The sequence below is a fragment of the Pristiophorus japonicus genome, chromosome 10, assembly GCF_044704955.1.
Source record: "Pristiophorus japonicus isolate sPriJap1 chromosome 10, sPriJap1.hap1, whole genome shotgun sequence".
Classification (NCBI taxonomy): domain Eukaryota; kingdom Metazoa; phylum Chordata; class Chondrichthyes; family Pristiophoridae; genus Pristiophorus; species Pristiophorus japonicus.
In genome coordinates, this window is record NC_091986.1 from 2,724,059 (window position 1) to 2,749,949 (window position 25,891).

The 25,891-nt window shown below is 49.7% G+C and overlaps 1 protein-coding gene across 1 annotated transcript in view; it reads right to left on the bottom strand.

Moving 5' to 3' along the window:
* The window catches only part of gpc6a (glypican 6a), a 1,137,716-nt gene that overhangs the window by 123,128 nt on the left and 988,697 nt on the right, over positions 1 to 25,891 (bottom strand). Inside the window, exons 5-6 of the mRNA XM_070891364.1 lie at positions 25,313 to 25,443; positions 18,770 to 18,913 (exon numbers count right to left, since the gene is read on the bottom strand). Of these exons, the coding sequence (XP_070747465.1) occupies positions 18,770 to 18,913; positions 25,313 to 25,443 (275 nt within the window). The remainder of the gene's footprint in view (positions 1 to 18,769; positions 18,914 to 25,312; positions 25,444 to 25,891) is intronic.

A 25,891-nucleotide genomic window follows, 5' to 3' on the forward strand; every position in this document is an offset into this window, starting at 1 on the left:
CATTACCGCCCCAAAATCAGCAAAGCCCAAAATCCAGCCCAAGGGTTTCATTCACAATCCAATTCACTACAAAACAAAGCATACCGTTTTGTCCTTGTGCAAGACCTTGGTTAGGTCTGTTCGAAGACTGTGTCACATTTTGGTGTCCTCACATGGTGGGGTATATAGAAGCTTTGAAAGGATTCAGTGGCAGGTCACAAGATTAATTCCCATTTTCAGTGATGTTAGTAACTCAGATAGGTCAGCGAGCTGGGCCGGTATACTTTAGATATGCAATTTGATGGAGGTTTGTAAAATAATGAAGGGACTAGATTGTATCTATGTGGACCAATTATTTCCACATGGATAGTTTAGGGAGGACCGGGGTCATGTTTATGTTATTTGAGGGCAGGACTAGGTTGGTTGTTAGGCACTTCTCCTATAGCCAGAGAATAATGGACCTGTGGAAGAGCTTGCGGTTCATGAGGTGAATGTTGATTTTCTGTAATAATTCGAGAGAGCGCTGGACATGTTTCTGCCCCAGAGCAGAGGTCACTTTGAACAAGAGGTAGTTATCCTGAATTGTAAATTAGGGACCATGTGATCTCCTGGACTAGTTTTTGTCATGTATGTAACCACAATGTAAAACCACTGTATTACTGTATACACTCAACCTAGATGCACACCGTGACCACAAGGGGTGAACTTGTGGGAGACACTCCTTACCTGATCACTCAGGTATAAAAAGGGAGGTCCCATGCAGGGTCATCGACTTTGGAGTCCTGTGAATAAAGAGTTAAGGTCACAGAGTGACCTTGTCCCCAGAATGTGCCTCGTGTGGTTTCAGACTGTCGAGTAAGGACTTTACATTGGCGACGAGAAACGGGAATTCACAACCCACGAGAATGGCCACCGGTAGCACAGAGGAACGGTACTGTGTTGGGGAAGACTGGGACGATTTTGTCGAGAGGCTTCAGCAAAGTTTCGTTACGAAAGAATGGCTGGGGGATGCAGCGGGCGACAAGCGAAGGGCTCATCTTTTGACCAGCTGCGGACCAAAGACTTATGCACTCATGAAGGACTTACTAGCACCCAAAAAGCCGGCGGACAAAACCTTTGAAGAACTTATCAAATTGATCGGGGAGCACCACAAACCGGCGAGTAGCATACATATGGCCCGTCACAGATTCTACACCCACCGACGTCGTGAAGGACAGAGCATACCGGACTTCGTAGCGGATCTCCGGCGTTTTACCAGCCTCTGTAAGTTCACAGATGCCTGCAGGGGGGAGATGCTAAGGGACTTCTTTATCGAGGGCATCGGTCATGTGGGAATTTTCCGCAAATTAATTGAAAACAAGGATTTGACCTTGGAAGCGGTGGCGTTGATAGCTCAAACTTACATGGCGGGGGAGGAAGTGATGAAAATAATATACGTGCGCAATTCTGCTTCTAACACGGCGATGGGTCAGGGAGTCAACATCATCAATGCGGCTCAGAGCCCCGCAGGCAGGCAGGGGCAGTTCGACACCCCCTAGGCAGCAATAGACTCCAGAGTAGGACTTCAACAGAGACAATGGAAGGCTGAACGGACATTCACGCCATCACAGCAGACAATGCGGCCCGGGATGGGGCCATTGACACCCACCAATAGGGTACTTAAGAGCAGTCAACGGGACAGTCAGCGCGGAATGCCTGGCCATAGTCCCTTTGTCCCCAACAATGGAAACTTGAACTCATGCTGGAGGTGTGGGGGAAAACACTCAGCTAGATCTTGCAGATTTCAACAGTTTGTCTGCAGGAGCTGCAATCTCAGTGGCCACTTAGCTCGAATGTGCAGGAAGTCTGCAACCAGATTAATATATGAGGCGGATGGACCAGAAGAGGGTTATTTGAGGCAGGATGACTTTTGGGGCAAATCGATGGACGCCGAGGTTCAGCGGGTCCATGTGGCAAATATTCACAGTTCATACACCAAAACACCACCAATGATGATGAGGGTTTTATTAAACGGTATCCCAGTACGCATGGAACTGGACACTGGGGCCAGCCAGTCACTCATGGGCGTTCAGCAATTTGAGAAGCTATGGCCATTTAAAGCCAAGAGACCCAAATTAGCACGTATTGATACACAATTACGGACTTACACTAAATAAATCATTCTGGTACTAGGCAGTGCAATGTTGGCTGTCACACACAATGGGTTAATGAATCGGCTGCCGCTCTGGATTGTCCCGGGCAATGGTCCCGCACTGTTGGGGAGGAGCTAGTTAGCCGAGATGAACTGGAAATGGGGGCATGTGCACACAGTGTCATCTGTGGAGCGAAGTACGTGCTCACATGTCCTACAACAATTCGATTCACTATTCCAACCTGGCGTCGGGACGTTCAAAGGCACTAAAGTAGTCATACACATCACCCCGGACGCCAGGCCAGTGCACCACAAAGCCAGAGCGGTGCCGTATGTGATGCAGGAAAAGATCGAGAGCGAATTGGGCCGGCTGTTGAGAGTGGGCATCATCTCGCCTGTTGAATTCAGCGACTGGGCGAGCCCCATCATTCCCGTCCTAAAAGTGGATGGCTCTGTCAGGATCTGTAGTGACTACAAAGCCACCATCAATCGGGTGTCCCTACAAGATCAATACCCGCTCCCGAGAGCGGAGGACCTCTTTGCCACGCTGGCAGGCGGCAAGCTGTTCACCAAGTTAGACCTCACTTCAGCCTATCTGACCCAGGAACTGGCCGACGAATCTAAACAACTGACCACCATCACCACGCACAAGGGACTGTTCGTTTATAACAGGTGCCCGTTTGGCATTCGATCAGCAGCCATGATTTTTCAACGTAACATGGAAAGCCTGCTTAAATCCATTCCTATCACGATCATATTCCAGGACGACATCCTCATCATGGGTCGAGACACCGAGGAACACCTCCACAACCTGGAGGAGGTGCTACACCGACTGGACCGGGTAGGCCTGCGACTCAAGAAGTCTAAATGTGTGTTCTTAGCTCCTGAGGTTGAGTTTCTGGGCAGGAGGGTTGCTGCAGATGGGATTCGGCCCACGGAATCCAAAACAGAGGCGATTCGACGAGCACCCAGGCCCTGCAACACATCGGAGCTGCGTTCATTCCTGGGACTGTTGAACTATTTCAGGAACTTTCTGCCGAACTTGAGCACGTTGTTGGAGCCGCTACAATTGGTTGCAATTGGTTTTGGGGGGACTGTCAGGAACGGGCTTTTGATTGGGCGCGAAACCTACTTTGTTCAAACAAGTTGTTGGCCCTGTACGGCCCGTGTAAGAAATTGGTTCTGACATGTGATGCATCGTCCTATGGGGTTGGGTGCGTGTTGCAGCAGGGCAATGCTGAGGATCAACTACAACCTGTGACTTATGCCTCCAGGTCGCTCTCTCAAGCAGAACGGGGATATGGGATGGTCAAGAAGGAAGCGCTTGCATGTGTCTATGGTGTAAAAAAAATGCATCAGTACCTCTTTGGTCGGAAGTTTGAGTTAGAGACGGACCACAAGCCATTAACATCCCTGTTATCTGACAGCAAGGCTGTCAATGCCAACGCATCAGCCCCCATACAACGATGGGCTCTCACGCTAGCTGCTTATGACTACTCCATCCGGCACTGGCCCGGCACTGAAAATTGCGCTGGCGCGCTCAGCAGGATTTCACTGGCCACCACTGAGGGGGCAGCAGAGCAAAGCGCTGAGATGGTCATGGCTGTCGATGCTTTTGACAGCGCAGGCTCCCCCATCACAGCCCGCCAGATCAAAATCTGGACAAACAGAGATCCCCTCCTATCCCTGATTAAGAAATGTGTCCTGACTGGGGATTGGGTGCCCGCACATGGAGCATGCCCTGAGGAGGTCAGACCGTTCCACAGATGGATGGATGAGCTCTCCATCCAAGCCGACTTCCTACTATGGGGCAGCCGGGTAGTTATGCCCCAGAGGGGCAGGGAGGCATTCATCAGGGAACTCCACAGCGAGCACCCAGGCATTGTGCTGATGAAGGCCATTGCCCGGTCACACGTTTGGTGGCCTGGAATTGATTCAGACCTGGAACAGTATGTTCGCAGGTGCACGACGTGTGCCCAGCTGGGTAATGCCCCCAGGGAGGCCCCGCTCAGCCCGTGGCCCTGGCCCACCAGGCCATGGTCACGCATTCATGTTGACTATGCGGGCCTGTTCATGGGTAAGATGTTCCTTATTGTGGTAGATGCGTACTCGAAATGGATCGAGTGCATCATCCTGAATTCATGCACGTCATCCACCACCGAGGAAAGCCTACGTGCGATCTTTGCAACCCACGGCTTGCTGGACATCCTGGTTAGTGATAATGGCCCATGTTTCACGAGCTATGAATTCCGGGAGTTTATGTCGGGCAATGGCATCAACCATGTCAGGACTGCGCCGTTCAAGCCAGCCCTCCAATGGCCAGGTGGAACGTGCGGTCCAAATCATTAAGCAAGGTATGCCCAAGATTCAAGGACCCTCACTACAATTCCGCCTATCGCGCCTCCTGCTGGCCTATAGATCCCGATCGCACTCGCTCATGGGGGTCCCGCCCGCAGAGCTACTAATGAAACGGACACTCTAAATCCGGTTGTCCCTCATCCACCCAGTCCTGACCGACATAGTTGAGGACAAGCGCAAGTCACAAAACGAGTACCATGACCGTAATTCGAGGGGGAGATGTATAGAAATAAATGATTCTGTATTCGTCCTCAATCACGCCATGGGGCCCAAATGGCTTGAGGGCACTGTAATTGACAAAGAGGAGAATAGGGTCATCGTGGTAAAACTCAACAATGGTCAGATATACCGTAAGCATCTGGACCAAGTAAAAAAAAGGTTCAGCATGGACACAGAGGAACCTGAAGAAGACCATGAGATAGAGCTCACAACACAGCCAGTTAACGAGCAACAAGAGCAATCAGAAGAATGCACAGTCCCTGCGGTCAGCCCGGACAGGCCGGAATCACCACAGGTGACAGACACTCACATCAGTGTCCAACAACCAGAGCCCCAACTGCGGCGCTCCACGAGGGAGCGTAGACCACCTGAAAGACTAAACCTATGATCCCAGTAAGACTTTGGGGGGGGAGGTGATGTCTTGTATGTAACCACAATGCAACAGCACTGTATTACTGTATACACTCAACCTCGATGCACACCTTGAGGGAGACACTCCTTACCTGATCACACAGATGTAAAAAGGGAGGTCCCACGCAGGGTCATCACTTGGAGTCCTGTGAATAAAGAGTTAAGGTCACAGAGTGACCTTGTTCCCAGAATGTGCCTCGTGTGGTTTCATACTGTCGAGTAAGGACTTTACAGTTTTGATTGCCGAAAGTGGTTGGAGAGGAATTTCCAGATTTCTTCCCCTCATTGGCTTGGGTTTTTATCTCTTTGAATGGGTGGGGAGTGTCTGTATTGTGATGTACCTGGTATCACCATTTAATGAGATAGGCTACATAAGTTCCAATCCATGTTCCGATCCTTTTTTTCTGCCTCCATTTCTATTCTTTCATTTCAAATACTTATCCAATTCCATGTTAAATGGTGTTACAATCTTTGCCTCAATAGCCACTTGTGGTACAGAGTTCCTGGATGTCTGTTGTGAAAAATGTAATTTATTTCCCTCCTCTGTTCTAGTGATAGTCCCGAGTTTCTATCCCTCTGTTACTGATTTGCCAACCAATTGGGACAATATTTAATTACTTAACCCGTCAAAAACTTTCAGAAGTTTGAATACCTCAATTAGATTCCCTGTAAACCTTTCTGTTCCAGTGCAAACAGCATCAATTTTTTGAGTCTTTCTTCATAACTATAACCTTCGGTATTAGTACTGTGAATATTCACTGGAGCTTTTACGTGACTTTAATATCCTTCCTATTCTGGGTGTCCAGTACAGCATGCAACACATGAACTGTGACCAGACCAATGCCCTGTACAAATTTCATATCACTTCTTTAATCCTATGTTCAAAGTCCCTGTGCATAAAACCCAGAATAGCATTTGCATTTTATGGCCAAGAGCAACTGAGCAGTCAGAGCAGAGAAGTGAGCAGTCAGTCTACCCTGCTGAAGTCACAGCCGGGAAAAGGAAGAGGAAAAGATTTGTAGTTGCACAACAGTATACTCATGTGCACATTAGGCAGTTATATTATTACGTTTCTTTGAAGGACATACATCTTTTGTACCACTTTTTCATCTTACCCATTCTTGGCTGGAAAGTAGCCCTTTTCAGTTGTGTACTGATGAACGGGAAGACATGAATTGATGGCAAGCAATAGGGGGGATGTGAGAGGGATGCTCGCTTGTTTACAGGACTGCTTTGTGTTCGTGGCATTTACAGGGTGGAGGACAAAAGTGGCTTAGCATGTGCTTGTTCAATGGATGCACTGGTGGAACCCAAGCGAACCTCGCAATAGTCGGGGTATCCCAGGCTGTAATATATACCGCTGGTGGTGCATTGCTCACGTAACGTTCCGCCTCCTCATCTTCATCGTCCTCATCCTCCTCATCCTCCTCATCCTCGTCTTCATCGTCCTCATCCTCCTCATCTTCGTCCTCCTTGCAATGCTCCTGGACCTAATTCCTCGGGTTTTTGAGAGGTGTAATTAGCCATGCTTTAAGTGGGTATCCCCTTGTCTCTGAGCAGCCAGCCAGTAACTTTGCTTCGAGGTTCGAAGACCTCTGGAAGGGTGAACCGTGCAGGACAAAAGCATCATGGGAACTGCCCAGGAATCTTGCGCATAAAAATCTTTTGTGGTTGCACACCAGTTGCACATTGATGTCCCTGCGGCTGACGAACATTCCTGGTTGATCTATGGGTGCCTTAATTGCCACATGTGCACAGTCAGTGACACCCAGCTCCTGCAGGAAGCCAGCTAGAGCTGCAATCCCGAGCACCCGCTCATTCCGAGTGCTGTCATCGCAGGCCAATTTGACGTAATTGGCGGCCCTAGCAAGCAACCCATCAGTCATCCGTCTTATGCATTTGTGAGCCGCCAGCTGGAGATCCTGGATAGGTCTCCGGCACAGCCCTGGAAGGATCCCAAGGCAATGACGTTGAGGGTGGTGGTGACTTTTAGAGGCCCACAGGTAAAGCATAGCCACCAGGTCCTGTTCCTGTTCCACCAAGTCCTGTTCCACCAGGTCCTGTTCCTGTTCCACCAGGTCCTGTTCCACCAGATCCTGTTCCTGTTCCACCAGCTCCTGTTCTTGTCCACCAGGTCCTGTTCCTGTTCCACCAAGTCCTGTTCCACCAGGTCCTGTTCCTGTTCCACCAGGTCCTGTTCCACCAGATCTTGTTCCACCAGATCCTGTTCCTGTTCCACCAGCTCCTGTTCTTGTCCACCAGTTCCTGTTCCTGTTCCACCAGGTCCTGTTCCACCAGATCCTGTTCCTGTTCCACCAGATCCTGTTCGTGTTCCACCAGATCCTGTTCCTGTTCCACCAGATCCTGTTCCTGTTCCACCAGGTCCTGTTCCTGTTCCACCAGGTCCTGTTCCACCAGCTCCTGTTCTTGTCCACCAGGTCCTGTTCCTGTTCCACCAGGTCCTGTTCCACCAGGTCCTGTTCCACCAGATCCTGTTCCTGTTCCACCAGGTCCTGTTCCACCAGGTCCTGTTCCACCAGATCCTGTTCCTGTTCCACCAGCTCCTGTTCTTGTCCACCAGATCCTGTTCCTGTTCCACCAAGTCCTGTTCCACCAGGTCCTGTTCCTGTTCCACCAGGTCCTGTTCCACCAGATCTTGTTCCACCAGATCCTGTTCCTGTTCCACCAGCTCCTGTTCTTGTCCACCAGGTCCTGTTCCTGTTCCACCAGGTCCTGTTCCACCAGATCCTGTTCCACCAGATCCTGTTCCTGTTCCACCAGATCCTGTTCGTGTTCCACCAGATCCTGTTCCTGTTCCACCAGATCCTGTTCCTGTTCCACCAGGTCCTGTTCCTGTTCCACCAGGTCCTGTTCCACCAGATCCTGTTCTTGTCCACCAGATCCTGTTCCTGATCCACCAGGTCCTGTTCCTGTTCCACCAGATCCTGTTCGTGTTCCACCAGATCCTGTTCGTGTTCCACCAGATCCTGTTCCTGTTCCACCAGATCCTGTTCCTGTTCCACCAGGTCCTGTTCCTGTTCCACCAGATCCTGTTCCTGTTCCACCAGATCCTGTTCCTGTTCCAGCAGGTCCTGTTCCACCAGATCCTGTTCCTGTTCCACCAGGTCCTGTTCCACCAGGTCCTGTTCCTGTTCCACCAGGTCCTGTTCCTGTTCCACCAGATCCTGTTCCTGTTCTACCAGGTCCTGTTCCTGTTCCACCAGATCCTGTTCCTGTTCCACCAGATCCTGTTCCTGTTCCACCATGTCCTGTTCCACCAGATCCTGTTCCTGTTCCACCAGGTCCTGTTCCACCAGATCCTGTTCCTGTTCCACCAGGTCCTGTTCCTGTTCCACCAGGTCCTGTTCCTGTTCCACCAGATCCTATTCCTGTTCCACCAGGTCCAGCTCCACCAGATCCTGTTCCTGTTCCACCAGGTCCAGTTCCACCAGATCTTGTTCCTGTTCCACCAGATCCTGTTCCTGTTCCACCAGATCCTGTTCCACCATGTCCTGTTCCTGTTCCACCAGGTCCTGCTCCTGTTCCACCAGGTCCGGTTCCTGTTCCACCAGGTCTGGTTCCTGTTCCACCAGGTCCTGTTCCAGCAGTCTGCAAATGTCAGCTAGCACCTCACGGGATACCCTGAGCCTCCTGATATCGAGTGTTCAGGCATGTGGAGGGAGCTGATCCTCTGCCTATGGACCTGTATGTGTCGGGTATGGCCTCCTGTGAGCTGCACTTCTCTGCTGACCCCCTCGCTCCCGGGGAGCTCCAGGTCTCCGACCAGCTGGCTGGTCCTGGGTTCCTGGTCCTGGGTCCTAGTCCTGATCTGAGGGCCAGTGGAAGCTGTACCCAAGCCTATCTGATAAATCAGAACTCCAAACCTCCAAAGTGTGTAAAGTGGCCTCTCAGCACAGGTACTGTGAACAAACTCTCTCCCACAACAGGTAAGAAAGCAGCTGTCAGCCCTGAGTATTTATTGACATATTTCCCTGTCATGGCTCCAGTTCCTGCCTGGATTTCACTGGCGAGTTCCAGGAAGCCCGGGAAACGCGTGGACCCAAAGTTAAAGTTGAAAACCTATGTCAATATCGCTCGAATTGAACAATTAATGTATAAGCGGCGACCCGCCTCTCCCACGTGATTTGTCGCACGCAGCCCGCAGGCGGCAGTGAAATGCGGAGATTGGAGGGTCGGAGCCGGCTTCCTGAGGCACGGGTCATCGCCAGTTATAACCCCTCCCACCCACACCCACACCCAGGCACTCATGCACATCAGGGGGTGCAGCGCTAAGGGAGGCGTTGTACACCTCTCTCGGGCACTAGGGTGGGAAGCTCCCGAGCTAAAGAGCTGGGCCGGGAGCGCTACCAGAGACGTCTGGGGGGGGGGGGATCCCACAAAAACATTCCCCAAACATTGCCCACGCCACTGTCATGTATTCAACTATCAGTGTAACTCATGTATAAGCTGACTTAAGTTGTATACCTTGAGAACATTGACCACAAGGGGGTGAACTTGTGGGAGACACTCCTAACCTGGACTTTCAGGTATAAAAGGGGAAGCTCCACCTACCTTCATCACTTGAGGTCTTGGTAATAAAGGTAACTGGCCACAGAGTGACCTTCTCTCAAGTATGGGCCTCGTGTGCATTTATACTATATAGTAAGGATATCTTATTGGCGACGAGAAACTGGGATTTAAACCACGCGAGCATGGCCACTAGCAGCACAGAAGAGATGTACTGTGTTGGTGATGATTGGGACGACTTTATTGAGAGACTACAGCAAAGTTTTGTCACTAAGGAATGGTTGGGACAGCATTCGGCCGACAAACGCAGGGCTCATCTCCTGACGGTTTGTGGATCCAGAACGTACTCCCTGATGAAGGACCTTCTAGCGCCAGAGAAGCCGGCGGACAAGATGTTCAAAGAGCTCAGTACGTTGATCGGGGAACACCTTAAACCGGCGAGCAGCATGCACATGGCGAGACACCAGTTTTACACGCACCGGCGGCGAGAAGGGCAAAGTGTTCCAGACTTCGCGGCAGATCTCCGGCGACTGGCGAGACTATGTAAGTTCCCAGATGCATGCAGAGCGGAGATGCTGCGAAACTTTTTTATTGAGGGAATCGGGCACGCTGGGGTTTTCAGGAAACTAATTGAGAGCAAAGACTTGACCTTGGAAGCGGCGGCTCTGATAGCCCAGACATTTATCTCAGGGGAGGAAGAGACCAGAATAATGTATGACAAAAATCTTGGCTCAAATGCGGCAAACGACCAGGGAGTCAACATTGTTAACGTGGCACACAGTTCTCTAGGCAGACAAGGGCAATCGGACATGCCCCAGCATGTAGTCGAACCCAAAGGGGGAATTCAACAGAGACAATGGCTAGCTGAACGGCGATTCATGCCATCGCAATGGACAATGCGGCCAGTAATGGGGCCATTAATGGTGCGCTTATGGACAGTTACAGAGACAGTCAGAGATGATCGACTGGTAATGGACCTTTTGTTTCCAACAACGGGGCCTCCAGCTCATGCTGGAGGTGTGGAGGCAAACACCCAGCCAGAGCTTGCAGGTATCAGCAATATACCTGCAGAAACTGCAACGTCAGCGGTCACTTGGCGCGTATGTGCAGGAAGCCTGCAGCCAGATTGATATACGAGGAGGACGGGCCTGATGTAAGCCCTACGAGGCCAAATGAACACTGGGGGAAATCGCTGGAAGCTGAAATTCAGCGAGTTCATGTGGAGCACGTAGACAGTTCATATACCAGGACGACACCGATAATGATGAAAGTGCTCCTCAATGGCATCCCAATATTAATGGAGCTAGACACGGGGGCCAGCCAGTCCCTGATGAGTATCAAACAGTTCGAAAGGTTGTGGGTGTCCAAGGCCAGGAGGCCAAAATTATTGCCGATTGACGCACAGCTACGGACATATACAAAGGAGATAATTCCGGTGCTAGGCAGCGCCACGGTAGTCGTGACCCACAAAGATTCGGAGAACAGGTTGCCACTCTGGATTGTCCCGGGGGACGGTCCCACACTACTAGGGAGGAGTTGGCTTGCTATCATGAACTGGAAATGGGGCGATGTCAATGCAATTTCTTCTGTGGAGTGAGTATCATGCTCACAGGTCCTGGACAAATTTGACTCACTATTTCAACCCGGCATCGGCACTTTCATGGGGGCCAAGATAGTGATTCACATAAACCCGGACGCCAGGCCAGTACACCGCAAGGCCAGAGCGGTGCCGTATGTGATGCGGGAAAAGATAGAATGCGAATTGGATTGACTGCTGAGGGAAGGCATCGAATTCAGTGACTGGGTGAGCCCGATTGTGCTGGTGCTCAAGGCGGATGGGTCGGTCAGGATATGTGGTGATTACAAGGCCACCATCAATCGGGTGTCACTCCAAGACCAGTACCCGCGACCGAGAGCGGAGGATCTCTTTGTGACGCTATCCGGTGGCAAACTTTTTTCAAAATTGGAGCTGACCTCAGCTTACATGACCCAGGAGCTGGCGAGTGAGTCGAAGAAGCTGACCACCATCACGACACACAAGGGGTTGTTTGAGTATAACAGATGTCCGTTCGGGATTCGTTCGGCCGCCGCGAAATATGGAAAGCCTCCTCAAGTTGATTCCTAGGACGGTGGTTTTTCAAGACGACATCCTCATCACGGGTCGCGATACTGAAGAACACCTCCACAACCTGGAGGAGGTGCTACGCAGACTGGACCGGGTAGGGCTGCGACTGAAAAACGTGAAGTACGTCTTCTTAGCTCCGGAGGTAGAATTCCTGGGGATGAGGGTAGTAGCAGACGGGATCAGCCCTACTGCGTCCAAGACGGAAGCGATCTAGAGAGCACCCAGACCCCGTAACACGACGGAGCTGTGTTCGTTCCTGGGGCTCCTGAACTATTTTGGTAACTTTCTTCCCAAATTGAGCACGCTGTTAGAGCCGCTACACATGCTCCTACGTAAAGGTCGCGATTGGGTCTGGGGGGACAGCCAGGAAAGGGCTTTTAATAGAGCACGCAATTTGTTGTGTTCCAACAATCTGTTAACGTTATATGACCGTGTAAGAAACTTGTTTTAACGTGCGATGCATCGTCCTATGGTGTTGGGTGTGTGTTGCAGCATGTCAATGCCAAGGGTCAGTTACAGCCGGTAGCTTATGCCTCCAGAAGTCTGTCCCAGGCAGAAAGGGGTTACGGGATGGTAGAAAAGGAGACGCTCGCATGTGTATATGCAGTAAAAAAAAATATACCCGTACCTGTTTGGCAGGAAATTTGAGCTGGAGACAGATCACAAACCCCTAACATCCCTTTTGGCCGACAACAAGGCCATAAATGCAAACGCATCGGCCCGCATACAGAGGTGGGCACTCACATTAGCCGCCTATGACTATACAATTCAGCACTGACCGGGCACCGAAAACTGCGCCGATGCACTCAGCAGGCTCCCACTAGCCACCATTGAGGGGGCAACTGAGCATGATGCTGAGATGGTCATGGCTGTTGAAGCTTTCGAAAGCGAAGGCTCACCTGTGACAGCCCGTCAGATTAAAGTCTGGACAAATAAAGACCCGCTACTATCTTTAGTCAAAAAATGTGCCCTGAATGGGGACTGGGCAGCCACGTACGGGGCATGCCCTGAGGAATTTAAACTGTTTCATAGGCGCAAGGATGAACTCTCGATTCAGGCCGATTGCCTACTGTGGGGAAACCGAGTAGTTATATCCAGAAGGGCAGAGAGGTGTTTATCAGCGAACTCCACAATGAGCTCCCGGGCATTGTCATGATGAAGGCAATTGCCAGGTCACACGTTTGGTGGCCAGGGATAGATGCAGACCTGGAACTTTGTGTTCGCAGGTGCAACACGTGTGCTCAGCTGGGCAACGCACCCAGGGAAGCCCCCCTTAGCCCCTGGTCCTGGCCCGCCAAGCCATGGTCACGCATACATGTGGACTACGCAGGTCCTTTCATGGGAAAAATGTTTTTGGTTGTAGTCGACGCCTACTCCAAATGGATTGAGTGTGCCATTTTAAATTCAAGCACATCCTCTGCCACGGTAGAAAGTCTACGGGCAATGTTTGCCGCCCATGGTCTACCGGATGTCTTGGTCAGCGACAATGGCCCGTGCTTCACAAGCACTGAATTCCAGGACTTCATGGCAGGCAATGGAATCAACCATGTCAGAACGGCACCGTTCAAGCCGGCCTCAAACGGCCAGGCGGAACGAGCAGTGCAGATAATCAAACAGGGGATGCTCAGAATCCAAGTGGGTTCCCTACAAAGCCGCTTATCACGCCTCCTGTTGGCCTATAGATCCCGACCACACTCACCCACAGGGGTTCCACATGCAGAGCTGCTAATGAAAAGGACGCTCAAAACACGGTTATCCCTTATACACCCTACTATGACAGAAATTGTTGAGAGCAGGTGTCAGTCACAATGTGACTACCATGACACGAATGCAAGGGTGCGATGTATTGATGTCAATGACCCTATTTTTGTCCTTAATTACGCTGCAGAGCCCAAATGGCTTGCAGGCACTGTGATTGCCAAAGAGGGGAATAGGGTTTTGGTAGTTAAACTTACCAATGGAGAAATCTGCCGCAAACACGTGGATCAAACTAAAAGGAGGTTCAGCAACCCCATAGAAGAAGCAGAGGAAGAACACGATGTAGAATTTACTCCACCATAGGTGACCGAACACTGGAACCAAAGGGAGGAGAGCCCAGTCACTGTGGGCAGTCCGGACAGGCCTGAGGCACCGCAAACAGCAGACACTCAGGCCAGCGCCCAACAACCGGAGCCCCAACTCAGGCGCCTCTACAAGGGAGCGTAAACCACCAGAGAGACTTAACCTGTGATCCCAATTAGACTTTGGGGGGAGGTGATGTCATGTATTCAACTATCAGTGTAACCCATGTATAAGCTGACCTAAGATGTACACCTTGAGAACATTGACCACAAGGGGGTGAGCTTGTGGGAGGCACTCCTAACCTGAACCTTCAGGTAACATCACTTGAGGTCTTGGTAATAAAGATAATTGGTCACAGAGTGACCTTCTCTCAAGTATGGGCCTCGATGCATATATACTGTATAGTAAGGACATATCAGCCACCACAACACAAATCACAAAAACATTCCCCAAACATTGCCCACGCCACCACAACACAAATCACAAAAACATTAAAAGAACAAACAATCGCACTTACCTCAGGAGCCCATTACTCACCTCTCCGCTGTCGGGATGGTGGGACCGCCCTGATTTCCCGGGCGGTCAGTGCGGGGCGCGCTGCGGGGCGGGAGTCAAAACTCGCGCCGGTGTCACAACCGGGGCGTTACACACCGGGCGCAGCTCTTCCGGGCGGTGCTGCTCCGCGCCGCCGCTAAACCTGACCCGAGGATCGCCGCGGGGCGCTGGAGGCTGACCGCCCGCCCAGAACACCCCACCCCCACCATTGTCACCGCTAAACCCGACCCGAGGATCACCGCGGGGCGCTGGAGGCTGACCGCCCGCCCAGAACACCCCACCCCCGCCATTGTCACCGCTAAACCCGACCCGAGGATCACCGCGGGGCGCTGGAGGCTGACCGCCCGCCCAGAACACCTCACCCCCACCATTGTCACCGCTAAACCCGACCCGAGGATCACCACGGGGCGCTGGAGGCTGACCGCCCACCCAGAACACCCCACCCCCGCCATTGTCACCGCTAAACCCGACCCGAGGATCCTGCCATTGCCACCGCTCCGGGGCGAGAAACTGAGCGCAGAGGAGCCGGAACTCCTTCCCGAGAGCTGTAGAGTGGCCGGGGGGAAGAACCATACTCTCTGCGCATGTTCTCAATCTCAGCCACATGGCCGCGGGGAAACAGTGAGACAAGGTGAAGTATTTTCCTACAAAGAGGCAGGGATATCCTGGTTCCATTGCTTCATGGACCTCCTCATAGCTGCTTCGGAATATAGAATAACTTACGGACAAAATGGATAGAGTTAAACAGATGCCTCCTCGTCCTCCTTCTGCCCCACAACATGTTGTAACACACTTCAGTTGCATCAGTTACTGATGTAAAATAGCTTTTGTGGCAGTGTTAGCTCAATCTCTAACATCAGGTTTAGTTTGATGCCAGCAGCAACCACCTGTACTGCAGAGTAACTGAAGGATCCACACTGGCACAAAGGCTGACCATCTTGTGGATTAGAAAGTAAGTTTTACACTGACTTTAGAGGAAGCCCAGACCTGTAATGATGAAAGACTATTACTATGACTTCTCCTCAAAGCATTTCGAATGGATACCTATCAAGTGAAACCTGGGCCACAGGGTGGGGAGATCTGTCCGTAGTTCAGCCCAGGCACCGAGAACTGTTCGTGTCAACACACTGCCGACAATGGCACTTCCAACCTGTGCTGGTGCACCCGACTCATTCAGGGTGGACAGTCATGCAACTAAATTATAAAACAGCAACTTTTTGGTGAGCACTATGATATTAAACAAGGTAAGGAAATAGGTCCCTTTTCTTCCCCAAGACTTAATATAAGTATTATGAATGCTCAATTGTGATTATGAAGCAATAATCTAATCAACGGGCTTGGAGAAACCATGGACCAAAGCCCAAGCAATCCATAACGGACATCTGAAATCACTCGGGTACTCATAACTTACATAAGAACATAAGAATTAGGAACAGGAGTAGGCCATCTAGCCCCTCGAGCCTGCTCCGCTATTCAACAAGATCATGACTGATCTGGCCATGGACTCAGCCCCACTTACCCGCCCTCTCCCCGTAACCCTTAATTCCCTTATTGGTTAAAAATCTATCTATCTGTGATTTGAATACATTCAATGAGCCAGCCTCAACTGCTTCCTTGGGCAGAGAATTCCACAGATTCACAATCCTCTGGGAGAAGAAATTCCTTCTCAACTCGGTTTTAAATTGGCTCCCCCGTATTTTGAGGTTGTGCCCCCTAGTTCTAGTCTCCCTGACCAGTGGAAACAACCTCTCTGCCTCTATCTTGTCTATCCCTTTCATTATTTTAAATGTTTCTATAAGATTATCCCTCATCCTTCTGAACTGCAACGAGTAAAGACCCAGTCTACTCAATCTATTATCATAAGGTAACCCCCTCATCTCCGGAATCAGCCTAGTGAATCGTCTCTGTACCCCCTCCAAAGCTAGTATATCCTTCCTTAAGTAAGGTGACCAAAACTGCACGCAGTACTCCAGGTGCGGCCTCACCAATACCCTATACAGTTGCAGCAGGACCTCCCTGCTTTTGTACTCCATCCCTCTCGCAATGAAGGCCAACATTCCATTCGCTGACAGACTGACAATCGCATGTAATCACTTCCAATTTATCCAAAGATAGTCTCCAGTTTATTATCAGAAAATAATGCAGTCAATAATTTTCTTACCCTGTAAACCAAGAATCCTTTTAACATTTTGTATCTTGTGAAAAGAAAATAATTTTGTAATATGCACGCACAACATTCATTTCAACACGTTTAGCCAGATTCAGTTCTTCTCAAGATCTCACTGGATTTTCCGCACAGTAAGATCACAAATGAGTCCCCACGAGCCCAGGAAATGTGGCATATGCTTCCTGCATTACAAATGTCAGTTTATCTTAAATTAGTTTACACAATTGTTAAACAAAAGTCAAGCATCGACAACAAGTGGTGAAGGTTGTACCACCAAACTGTCCCAGGGACTGATTGGTTCAGCTGGCAATTTGATGAATATGTTGGTGATATTATGGGACCTGTTTAACGCATCACATTCCTCTATGTTCTTTTAACGGCGGTGTTAACTTAATTAAAATGAATGGGTTAATGCTAGTGCGAAAATAATGAAGAGAGGAAACTCAAGAATTTGTTCAGCATGAGTATGCTGATATCACCAACAGTTCTTTCGAGACTATAAACCTTTAGCTTCTTCAAACAAGATATTTTACATTGAAGTTGACACCAGGTATGCTTACAGTACGTTTAGCTGTTGTTAGGGTAAGCCACGGTGATACAGAAACATGTTCTGAAGGGTGGCATTTTTCTCACAACAACAAAGATATTAGTCCGATTTCTCGGGGACTGTGTTCCTTATCACAGAGGGTTCTCCCTGTGATTGCAGATAGTGGGGCTGATTCTCGGTTTGGGTGCAGGGGCAGGAGTCAGCATGGGGCCAATGCCACTGTTGTGGCCAGAACACATTTACATTAAAACGGTGATAGGGTAACTGCTTTTGAAGAGCCTGCAGTGCGACAGGTGGAAATGTCGCGAGCGAATGGATGCACCAGCTTTGAGCAGGAAATCTTTAAGCTTCGAAACCCACAAGTGACTGGAATTTTTAAAAAGTGGGGCAAAACCCAGCTGAGGATTCCTTTCAAGGATTCTCCAACTCACCTTCCAGCACCCGTCATCACTGGGTGGGAGCACAAATTGGAAGTAATCTGGACAAACAGAGATGAAAATAACTACTTTGGAGTTTAGAAAATAAAATATCCACTTTGGGGGCAAAAACGCGAAGACAGAATACTATCTGAATGGCGGCAGATTAGGAAAAGGGGAGGTGCAATGGGACCTGGGCGTCAGGGTACATCAGTCATTGAAAGTTGGCATGCAGGTACAGGAGGCAGTGAAGGCGGCAAATGGCATGTTGGTCTTCACAGCTAGGGGATTTGAGTATAGGAGCAGGGAGGTCTTACTGCAGCTGTACAGGGCCTTGGTGAGGCCTCACCTGGAATATTGTGTTCAGTTTTGGTCTCCTAATCTGAGGAAGGACATTCTTGCTATTGAGGGAGTGCAGCGAAGGTTCATCAGACTGATTCCCGGGATGGCTGGACTGACATATCAGGAGAGACTGGATCAACTGGGCCTTTATATATTGGAGTTTAGAAGGATGAGAGGGAATCTCATAGAAACACATAGGATTCTGATGGGACGAGACAGGTTAGATGCGGGTAGAATGTTCCCGATGTCAGGGAAGTCCAGAACCAGGGGACACAGTCTAAGGATAAGGGGTAAGCCATTTAGGACTGAGATGAGGAGAAACTTCTTCACTCAGAGAGTTGTTAACCTGTGGAATTCCCTGCCGCAGAGAGTTGTTGATGCCAGTTCATTGGATATATTCAAGAGGGAGTTAGATATGGCCCTTACGGCTAAGGGGATCAAGGGGTATGGAGAGAAAGCAGAAAAGGGGTACTGAGGGAATGATCAGCCATTATCTTATTGAATGGCGGCGCAGGCTCGAGGGGCCGAATGGCCTACTCCTGCACCTATTTTCTATGTTTCTATGTTTCTACATCATCTGACCCCAACTCATATATCTTCACCAGCCTCTTGCCATTTTCCAGCAGGAGCTCCAGCCAACTAGATTGAGGTTTGCCCGGAAATTGGAACAAGCGAGAGCCAGCTGGTAAGTCAACACTTCAATCACTATTTTAGTCCGCCGACCACATTGTTTTTAGGTTGCAATGGGGTGGTCGGGGCATGAGATTCACCCCTGGCATGTGGTCAATTTTCACACCATTTTTTAAATTGGATTTATTTCACGGGCCTGTTGTTAAGCAATTTTGGGAGAGATACATTAATAATTTGTTCAATTCACCCGATACAGACATATAGATAGAGCAAGCAGTCGGTAAGGCTTGTGAACACTCACCAGTCTGTCCAGACTCGTGCCAGCTGCAGTCGTTGGACGCTCTTCGGGGCTGTAGGACCTGAACCTTATGTTAAAATTGTCTGAGACGGAGCGTGTCAAACGCCCAACTGGCATTGGTTTAGGCTGGCCACACCCTTGAAAAACCTGCAATAATTAAACAAATAGAAATGTTTCAAATTGCTCATCATCGTTCACCCGATTACTTTTTCTAAAGCAGAATCTCACACATTCTGATCAGTACCCAGCTTCAGTAACCCAGCTTCCATTTTCATTAAGAATACACTGAAAAGTAAACTATTTTATAAGAACAAAAGAAATAGGAACAGGAGTTGGCCATTCGGCCCCTCGAGCCTGCTCCGCCATTCAATGAGATCATAGCTGATCTTCTACCTCAACTCCACTTTCCTGCACTATCCCCATATCCCTTGATTCCCTTAATATCAAAATCTATCGATCTCGGTCTTGAATATACTCAAGGACTGAGCTTCCACAGCCCTCTGGGAGAGAAATCCAAAGATTCACCACCCTCTGAGAGAAGACATTTCTCCTCATGTGTGTTTATAGTTGGATGCACGGAGAAAGATCTCATCATGAAGTCATTGTTCTAACGAATCTTCAGATAAGTTGCTGACTTTGGAACCTAGTTTGAAAACTCCAAATTGGAATTCTCTGAAGTTCCATGAGCAGAGGCCAGAGGAACTCTAGATTCCAAAGGTGAACTCTATCAATAGGTGAGCTGGAGATAGTTACCCACTACAGGATTGACAGGCGACTGACCATCACTACCAGGCCCCCAGATACTTGGCTTTACACCCACAACTAAGTTGTTAGTGAAAATGGCTGCAACATAACATGGTGTGAAGGCGGTCATTTATCAAATACTTAGCTGCATGGCGGGGCCACTACTGTAAAAAAACATCGAAATTAGATGGGGCCGGAATTCGAATTAAACGATTAACCGTGGGGCGGAGAATCTAGCGAAATTTCCCTTGTTTTCTTTTTCAATGTGTTGGGGCGGAGTTTCGGGTGGCTACGGGGAGGAAGTGCGTGGGGAGCGGGGCGGAAGGCGGGCGATGTCATCAGCCACGCTGACGTGTCACAACGCCTCTCCCCCTCAGTTAAAGGGGAGGGCCACTGTGAGCTCTGCAGCCACTTTAGTGACAGACACGGGGCCACCAGGGAGGGTTCCGGCTGCACCAGTGGTGCCAGGCTGCCTGTTGGAGGCCCAGCCAAACCCGGGGACACCACTGTCAGCTCCGACTTCAGAGTCGGCCGACAATTAAGATAAAATGGCGGCCGCGACAGTGTGCCCTCCCCTTTAAGGGTGGCCGTGCCATATAGCCTCACACAGCTTCCCGCGAGAGAAATCCATCGGGGGCTGCGAGCGGGGGTAATGGACCTTAAGGAGGCGGACAATTTCGGCCTCGATGTGATGTGCAACTTAACTGATTAGGTTAAACCCTGATTGTTTTATAGATACATTTACAATAGATGAGTTGGATATTCTGCTCTCGTCTGCAAAAGGCCTGATATTTGTTTCTGAAATTAAGAACCGGTAAAGATGAGCAGCGCTGGTTTGGATAAAATATATAAACATGCTTTGAGGTACACATCCTTCATATTCCAATTATTTCTCTTCCCCTTTTTCCCTAGACTCTCCAAATCATATCCCATTGCAGTGGAACAGTGTGTGGGAGGCCTGTCACTGGGCCACTGCTCAAGGAGGCTCAGGACATGAGCTGAGCGATGGCTCTCACTCCAGCTATTCCCTTTCCCTAGCGGCAAGCATTGAGCTTCCGTCCTGCACTTTCTCACAGCAATGCAGCCAAAATCAGCAACCAACTCTTAATGAAAAAAGTATTTTAGTATTTGTATTCAGTTTCGACAGTTAATTAAAACCAGTGGATCAGACTTCTTTGACATGGGAAGAAAACTCTCCATTAAATCATAGAATCATAGAAATTTACAGCACGGAAGGAGGCCATTCGGCCCATCGTGTCCACGCCAGCCGACCAAGAGCCACCCAGACTAATCCCACTTTCCAGCTCCAGGTCCGTAGCCCTGTAGGTTACGGCACTTCGAATGCACATCCACGTATTTTTTAAATGTGGTGAGGGTTTCTGCCTCCATCACCCTTTCAGGCAGTGAGTTCCAGACCCCCATCACCCTCTGGGTGAAGACATTTCCCCTCAAATCCCCTCTAAACCTTCTACCAATGACTTTAAATTTATGCCCCTGGTTGTTGACCCCTCTATCCACTATAACTAGGCCCCTCATAATTTTATACACCTCAAAGGAGGTCTCCCCTCGGCCTCCTCTGTTCCAATGAAAACAAACCCAGCCGATCCAATCTGTTCTCATAGCTTAGATTCTCCAGCCCAGGCAACATCCTCGTGAATCTCCTCTGTATCTTCTCTAGTGTAATCACATCTTTCCTGTAATGCGGTGACCAGAACTGCATGCAGTACTCCAGCTGTGGCCTAACCAGTGTTTTATACAGTTCAAGCATAACCTCCCTGCTCTTATAGTCTATGCCTCGGCTAATAAAGGCAAGCATTCCGTATGCCTTCTTAACCACCTTATCCACCTGGCCGGCTACCTTCAGGGATCTGTGGACCTGCACTCCAAGGTCCCTTTGTTCCTCTACACTTCTCAGTGTCCTACCATTTAATGTGTATTCCCTTTCCTTCCCCAAATGCATTCCCTCACACTTCTCTTGATTAAACTCCATTTACCACTGTTCTGCCCACCTGACCAGTTGATTGATATCTTCCTGCAGTCCTCAGCTTTCTTCTTCAGTATCTTAGTGAGTTTGTGGACTAATGCCCTAAATAAAGCATCACTGTAAGGAATATCTCCTGAAGCAAAAATTACAACAAGGAATAATTCAGATAAGCACAATGCCAGCCAGGTAAATGCTATCCCGGTTACTTACTGCTTGAGAACTGGAACCTATTCAGAACTTACATAAATTCAGTTACCAAATCCAGTCACTAAACTTTAAAGGCAATTTACTGCCTCAGTGGGCAATTTTGCAGAAAGTTCTGTTCCAAGGAAACCTGTTTCAAAACGCTGCTCTATCACAGGCAAGGTGGCCACTGAGAAAGATTTTGCTGCAGCTGACACTATAACTACTGCAGGAAAAACATTTTAAATATTTAATATTACTCAATTCTAGTTAAAATAGAGATGGATGTGAACAGAACCTCAGTAAAAACAGGCACATTGATGTGATCATTTAATCCTGCCAATGATCTTGCAATCACAGACCTTTCCAGTTAGACACAAGATAAAATGCCTTTCAAAACACTTTCTCAACCTCTCAATCACAGCAAACAAATCCCAAATCGGAATAGCGTACACCTTGGGGTATAGATGAGGAATGAATTAGTGAGCTCAGAAAGAAGGTCCAAAGGACCAGGTGGCAGCAACAGAAATGGGAACCACCTCCCCAGAAGTTGGAAGTTAAATGGGCTGAACTATTTGCAAGCTGCCGAGGGGTTGGATTTGCTGCGTGGTGATGTACAAATCTGGTGCAAGTAAAACCCTTCAATAAAAGTTTTTATCAAGTCCTTTTTTTTTCAAATTTGTATGTACCCGCCTTGAGCCACACACCCGTGTATGCACGTATACAGCATGGCTGTATTCTCCTTTCCTCAAAGCTTAGAAATACGTTTCCCTTGATCAGTTCTTCAGTAATGTGGCCAAGGTAACTGGTTCACAAATCTCTCCCATTGCAGTATATACGAGAAGTGATGGGTTTGAGGTGGAAGCAAAATGGCCCGATTGGTGATAACCCGTCCACCTGCTGCAATTCTCCTTCAGGATAAAGAAGACAGCGTCACCAGTCGGAAGAGAAACTGGTTGCACAGGGCGATCGTCACAAAGGCGTTCAACTGGTCAGCTGGCGACAGCCGCTGAAGGATGTATTGCTGAAAGGCCACAAATCGTTAGCCAGGTGCTTCAGTTCAGCTTGTTCCATCAGTGACTGAATACTGATTTGCATTTTGCTCCTGGATACTTGCAATTTCTTCCCAGAATGACTTCACTGACGCACGCTTGTAAATACTATTATAGTTGTCTTGTCAGAAAAGCCTGAAGGATTAGAGCTGAATTTAATCCGAAGGATGGGTTTCACTGTAACAGGTTTTGAACTAAAGGTGCGGAGAGCACTGCACGGGCTAAACATTCAGACCATTGCGAATTACATGTTCAAGAAACCCATTTCTCGGTTATTTACTCTCCTGGTTTGTGTCCCTGGTCATGTTTTTGTTTCCCATAGACAGATGGGTGATGTGGTCGGGTCTGTCGTCAATGTTACTTTGCAAATGCCTCTGAAGAGGATTGCAAGCTGTGGCTGAAGGAACACTTCATTTAATTTATCCTCCCTCTAATTGGGGATGTGTGTACTCTTGATTCACTCAGCACTTCCCTGATGGCCTACAAAGTTGTCCTGATGTGAAATTTGGATCTGAACCCTTGTTCTAACCCATAGTACAGCGGGAGGTGGTGGGGGGGGGGGGGTATTGTTCTCCCAGCATGAAGCACTTGAGCAGTGCCTATCGAGAAAGGTTGGCAGGGCACCCATCCTGACGTCTAGATTGCTTCTCGGCTTCGAAACAACCTGCAGCAACAACAAGGGAAGGTGCTGTTGGTGGGGAGCTGCAGGAAGAGATCTTTGGGCCCTGAGGTTTCTGGGTGCAGCAATGGAGATGTAGGCAGAGCAAGGGTACGACAGAAAGGGGATTCCCTTCCCCATGTGTGGTAGACAGGCACTGTGGAAATCGGCTGAGCGGGCATGTTGAGATGCGGCACAATGCGTTAATGCCATCAGTGTTGCTGCCTGGCTCTGACTGTAAGAAATTTAATGATCTCACCAGGACTGATACAGTCAGACTCCTGTTCCCATCTCTCATACTTTCTGCACAGACTGTCGAGGAGACTACCTTTGCCTGAACACGATCAATCCTTCCCTTCCCACTTCCTGTGGCTCTCTGTAAGTCAGCAGGGAAGACAGCACTGCACCTCCTTTCTGCTGCCAGTAACACTCTAAAAAGCTGTTCCTGCCCTCATAACTGCTGCTCCCTCTTGGCCACACTTGCTGCTCCTTCCTGTCAGTATACTGTCAGCGAGTGCAAACATAAGCAAAACCATTGCAGCAGCACTATTAACCAACCTCCAGTTTTCTCTCAGGATAAGTTGGCCCACAACAGGAGGAGGTCCTGACACTCTGGTGCTTCAACGCTGGACGTTGTGACCCGTTTTGTAGAAAGAACGGCGCGGAATGTGCCAGCGGCTTTATTGGGCTGGCCGGCATCGCTGCCGTTACCTGCGCTCACCGCAAATATCTGAATTATTACGAGCCTGACGTCAATCACCGTGCCATGCCGAGTTGACGCACGCTCGGCCATTGTGGAGCTCGCCGCTGCTCTTACCGCCCTGTCCACAGCACGCCCGCGCGAGCAGCCGCTGACAGCGCGCAGAGACGGGAGAAAGCGATGGCGAGCTGGAACCTGTGTACGGTAAACAGCTGCTGGGAGAACCGGCAACTGTGGGGAGCTCAGATTGTGGAATTAGGCTGAACACTGCTTCCAGTGAGACACATCAAATCTCCCTCCTGGTCAGTCAAACATTACAGGAGGTAAATATTCCCCTCCCCTCCCCCCGTCACCCCATCCACATCCACTCCCCATCCCCCCTTTCTCCCCTCCTCCCCTTCCCCCTCCCCACCCTCTTGCCCTCCTCATTCCCTTCCCCGCCTCTCCCCCCTCCCTCCCCTCCCCATCCCCATTCCTCCTCCCTTCCCCCTTCCTCTCCCCATCCACCTCACCCTCCCCCACCCCCCTCCCCATTCACCTCACCCCCCCCACCCCACTCCCAACCCCCTCCCCATCCACCTCACACCCCTCACCCCTTCTCGCTCCCCCCCCTCCCCATCCACCTCACACCCCTCACCCCCCCCCTCCCCATCCACCTCACACCCCTCACCCCCCCCCTCCCCATCCACCTCACACCCCTCACCCCTTCTCGCTCCCCCCCCCCCTCCCCAACAATGTGATGTGCCACAACGCGCAATGCTCCAACCCTACAGCGGCCATCAGCGGACTCGATAGCGAAACCCAGGAGCCGTCAGCAAACAGTCCGACACAGCACATTGCGCGAGAATGCCACACCGAGCCTTCACACGAGACCTTCGCCCTCCTGCTGAGGTTAGCGCCACAAAGAGTGCGTTAAACAGGAGATTGTGCGCTCGGCCCACGGTAATCTGCAGGCGGCACCAAAATACCAGCACTGCCCGCGCTTGTGGGCTGCTGCTAACCTCTAGCCGCTGTGGCAACGGCTGTTTTGCGACCTAACTGAATGACTCAGCCAGTGTCACTACAATGCAGACTCGTGTGCCTCGGACTAGAGTTTGTGAAGAATTAATGCCCAAAAGAAATGCTGCAGCTTCCGTGTAGGTTGGGACTTCTACTGAGGCCCTGTGACAATGCAAAGATGACAGAAGGACAATCCTCACAGAACATCAATAAACAAAGCAACTACCTTGGCCGACACGTGCACACTGTTCTCTTGCATATTCATGATGGCTTCAGAAATCTTCACATCGATTGGGTCCATGACCGCTTCAATGTTGAAAGGCCCTTCCAACCTGTCTGCTACCAAGAGCATAGCATCTGTCAAACAAAAAGCAAGTGTCACTCAGAGGGTCAAGATTAGCAATGCTGAAACCTCAGAAAAAGTTTGCTGCAGAAGTGAAGGTGTCAGGTGTACATATAGCTTGATGCTGACTATTGACGTTTAGGACGGAGGTTGGAAGACAGGGCACGGAGCAGAATGGGGAAACACCGGAAGGTATTTGATTCTGTGATACAATTGCCACGTCAAAATGAGTTAATTATTTTCCAGGGAAAAACAGGTTACCAGAGTGGGACTTTCTTATTTTCTATCATGGACTGGGAATAATTCTCCACAATCGGATATTTCTACAAAACCTCTCTGCACATAAGCAGCAAAACCACTCCAGACTCACATCGCACCACTTCGATTGTTCCCCCCATGCTGTGTGTGTATTCCAGCATAAAATGAGGAACTCGGGGCAACTGAGACTGCATGTCAGCGTCA